This window comes from Thalia democratica, chromosome 7 (genome assembly GCF_965202585.1).
Source record: "Thalia democratica chromosome 7, ktThaDemo2.hap1.1, whole genome shotgun sequence".
Taxonomy (NCBI): Eukaryota; Metazoa; Chordata; class Thaliacea; order Salpida; family Salpidae; genus Thalia; species Thalia democratica.
This window is the reverse complement of record NC_139171.1, coordinates 27,088,053-27,092,211: the sequence shown is the minus strand read 5'-3', so window position 1 is coordinate 27,092,211 and position 4,159 is coordinate 27,088,053. Positions and strand designations below refer to the sequence as shown.

Genomic DNA, 4,159 nt, shown 5'->3' with positions numbered 1-4,159 from the left:
ATATAAGTAGTAATAGAAAAATATTATATATTTTTATTTTTTGTACTGTATTAAATTTAAATAAATTAAAACTAAAAGAGCCAAAAAAAAATTTTAAAAAAACATATTTTCAAGTAATATAATCTATAAAAATAAAAATTTCAGTAAAAAAATGGGTAGTTACCTAGGATGAGTAGCACCAATATCAAGCTGAAATTATATTTAATACAATATTGTTTTTTACCATAGTCATAGGCTTTAAAAATATACTTTATAATTACATAAATTAAACTTAAATATCATAAACTAATAAGACTTATATATTTAATTGCTTTTATTTTTAAAATAGAGCACATGGTACAATAACTTATATACATTGCTATACAGTAAAATAAAATTAATTAAGTGTTTTAGTTTATAACAAATGAATTTCATTCCAAATATGTATTTAAATAGAATGTTTAAAACAAAGAATTATTTTCGATCAATCATATAGGATAAAAATATTGATTTTAAAACATAAATTATGGTTTGAAAAAATATTAAACACAATATAATTTCAGCTTGACATTGGTGCGACATCATCCTAGGTAATTACTAAAAAATGTTTAACTTTTTACGCCAAATTAAAATATCTTTAAATTATAAATAAATGTTTGCCTGATGGTGCAGGAATTCTAATAATGATTTTGAAATCTTTCTGAGTTAATAATTTCAAAAAATCGAGAACCAACTTTCTGGCTAACAGATAAACAATAATAAAAACAACTTATATAGTAAAATATCAAAATACAATTAAAACATAAAAGAATAAATTGCTAAATAATTCTGTGGTGTAGTTGTCTAAAGATAATTTTGAAAACTCTCTGAACTGAACTTAGCAAAGTTTAAACTCAGTTGGTTGACTAGTAGATTAATTTATTTTGCTTCATAAATAAATAATGCACTTTAAGTAGTATAGTTAATATATATATATATATATATCAGTTAGCACTAGCACAGTAATAAGCTATTCATACTTTTTTAAACTGTCTTTTTAGCTTTAAATTCTTTTATTAAGATATTATGATTATACCTTAAGGTATTCAAATAAGCTATTCATACTTTTTTTAAACTGTATTTTTAGTTTTAAATTCTTTTATTATTATATTATAAGTATACCTTAAGGTTATCAAAACTTAGCTACTAAAGTTAAGGAGGCTTGAAATTGTAGAACGCTTGCTCGATACACATATAGTTTTATACTAATAAGTTTAAGTAATTTTGCGTTTTTCGCCAAAAAGTGGTGAGGAATTAGACTTTGAGCTTGAATTAGGTTTAAAAGCTAAAGTACTATATTTTTAATTGAACAGTTGTTTAAGCATATCTATATGAAAGGGGATTATTAATAATTCATCTGTCAAACAAAATAAGGCCTTCAAAATTTTCAAGTTATAATATTTCAATTTTTATAAATTAAACTTCGCTTAAGCATGAAAGTAAATTTCAACCAAAGCAAGAGACCTTCGCATATAAAAAAGTAAAAGTTCGTATTTATTCTAATAGTTGTCATTTCTAGAAATGTCGAGCTTATTGAGCAAAACAATGTATGTATATGAAACTAAAAAAGTTAATAACTTCTTTTTTTGTTGAGTTAGTGTAAATATTTTAGAGCATTTACTACAATTATAACTGTTTTGGAGATAAATACATAGTTTTAGCCTTTTAACCGTTTTAGAAAGACGATTAAAAATTTTGTACTAGGACCTGGACACAAAGATTCGTTTGGTTATCGAGTTGCACATTACAAATATCATTCAACGTCTTGTCCAGGACTTATACACAATTACAGTAATAAAACTTAAAAGGTAATTGTAATTTTAGCAATTAAAGTCAATTTATAAAAAAAGTAAGTTAATTTAAAAAAATGCCTTAACTAATACTTATATATAGACTTAAAGAATGTATATCCTAAAGTTTAAATAAAAACAGTTAAAAAATAGTTATAGTTTCGACAATAAATAAGTATAAAATTTGTTCTTTTAATAAATTCTTACGTTTATTAAACTAAAATCCTTTGTATAAAAGTATTTATTAATTAGATAATAAACTTTTGGTTACGAGAAATTGCATATTTCTTATTAAATTTTACAACTTATATTCGTTTTAGAACACCAAAAACACTTTATTACGCAAATTAATTCATTCATATTATTTACCAATAAGACCCTTAAAAATTTTTTTTAACTAAAAGTTTCAATAAAAACTTGAAATATTACTAATAAAACATTTTTTCTATATTAACTTTAAATTATAAATAAAAGACATATATGCAGCTTCCGAAACTTTTTATAAGTTTTAAAGTTTATTACAAATTGTAAAGAAACACCAGTTTATCGTCTCATATACATGTATTTTCTAAAGTACTAATCAATTAATAGATATATTATTAAAATATTTGATGCAAATATTTTAAAGATATTTTACTATGTCCAATAAAAGTACTTTTCAACATATTTTACAAAATAATCTCAATAAGGTGTTATAGTCATACTTCTAAGATTTACTGAATGGAAGACAAAGAAAAAGTAACACCACCGTAGTAAATTTAAAAAGTTTAAGACTTCAATTTTAAAATTTTTTAAGTTATGTTAAGAAAACAAGTAAAAAAGTGTCTAAAATTTAAAGAGTTAGAGTGCAACTAAATTATGAATTAATTTAACGTAACTGTATAACAATATAATTTTTTACCTCTTAACCAGAGATGTTATAGACAACATATAAAAATTTCTGTTTTAACTAAAACTTAGGTAGTTTCACACACAGGTAGCAATCAATATCTTTTGTAGTTTCGAACTGTTCTTCCGTCCATTCGTTTTGATTCAGGTCATAAACAGCTACTTTTTCCGAACACCTCCTAAACACGAATACTTTCCCGCCAACAGAAATAGCATCTTGCACTCTGTAATCGTACATGCGTAGCGTTTCCGGCTTTTTAAGAACAGAAAACTTGTTACTTGAAACATCAAACATTTCACAGGTATCTCCCCAGCCTCCACAAACAAACAATTTGCTCTTTATAGCAACTAAACAGTGGCTGTTTCTGGCATGAACCATTTTAGGCATGATTGACCATGTGTTATCAATATTGCAGTATGCCTCAACAGTGCTTAGGTTATTTAAATCGTCATTAATATCTACATTACCGCCTGAAACAATCACTTTGCCTCGGAACGCCACGCAACCCGCAAACATTCTTGCCTCCTTCATACTTTTTATTTGTTTTTCTTTGCAGCTCGCTGTGTCAATTTCAAGACAAGTTCTGAGGGCTCTATCGTCTTCATTGTTGCCTCCTACAATATAAATTTTGTTCATAAAAGAACAAACACTGTAATCATCTCGCCTGGTGCGTACAATTTTCACTTTATCCCAAGCATTTTTTTCATGTGAGTATTTGTGGACATTTACTGTGTCTATTCCATCGCGTTTAGCTAACACATAAAGTTCACACATGACGTCAACTGGCCAAAGATAATTAAACCCTGAAAACTCTGCTACAGTTTCAAGCTTGTCAAAATTTTCTGCATCAATTTTTGTTATAATATGATCTGTTTTTTTACCATATTGCCCTTCTAACTCATTAAAACCTCCGCAGACCATAACATTAAACATTTTCTGACTGCAATACCGCGTTTTATAGTTCAACGTTGGTCTTCCTTTATAAAATTCCTCTCTGTTTTCAAAAATTTTCTTAGTAATTTCTAGACACTCTTCGTTGCTTTGGAACACAGTAGAGTTGCGCGTGTTGTGAGATCTGCATAAAACTTTCTTTAAAACTGAAATAGAAAGCAAGGGAAGACGGACTGTTAAAAGAAGATTGTTCGCAAACTTACCTCTCCGGTCATAGCAATGTCTTAACCAAGAATCGGCTACTTTCATGATTTCCAACTCCGAAGTGATGTGTAATTCTGAGCTAGATAGGATTTTTTTTACTGAAGCAAAATCTAGTTCTAAAAAGTTTTTTGACTGAACAACTTTCATAAAACAACGCTCAATGTATTCAAAGCAGTTGTCAGAAAGTTTTGGTAAGTAAAACTTTTTTGCTAAAAAATATGATAAAATTACATTGTGTGAAGTGATGCTTTCTTTTATCATTTGAGTTATTCTGGATTCATCTTTTTCTTTTAAGATAATTTTTCTT

At 26.6% G+C, this 4,159-nt stretch overlaps 1 protein-coding gene across 1 annotated transcript; it reads right to left on the bottom strand.

Moving 5' to 3' along the window:
* Positions 1-2,757: 2,757 nt before the first annotated feature.
* Positions 2,758-3,897, bottom strand: LOC145841214 (kelch-like protein 7). The gene has a single exon (XM_082948582.1). It carries the CDS (start codon positions 3,895-3,897, stop codon positions 2,758-2,760), a length of 1,140 nt encoding a protein of 379 aa, XP_082804708.1.
* Between the last annotated feature and the right edge of the window lie 262 nt (positions 3,898-4,159).

Bases quoted from the DNA above. Each gene is read 5' to 3' on its own strand.
- LOC145841214 (XM_082948582.1), bottom strand. From the start codon at position 3,897: ATGAAAGTAGCCGATTCTTGGTTAAGACATTGCTATGACCGGAGAGGT.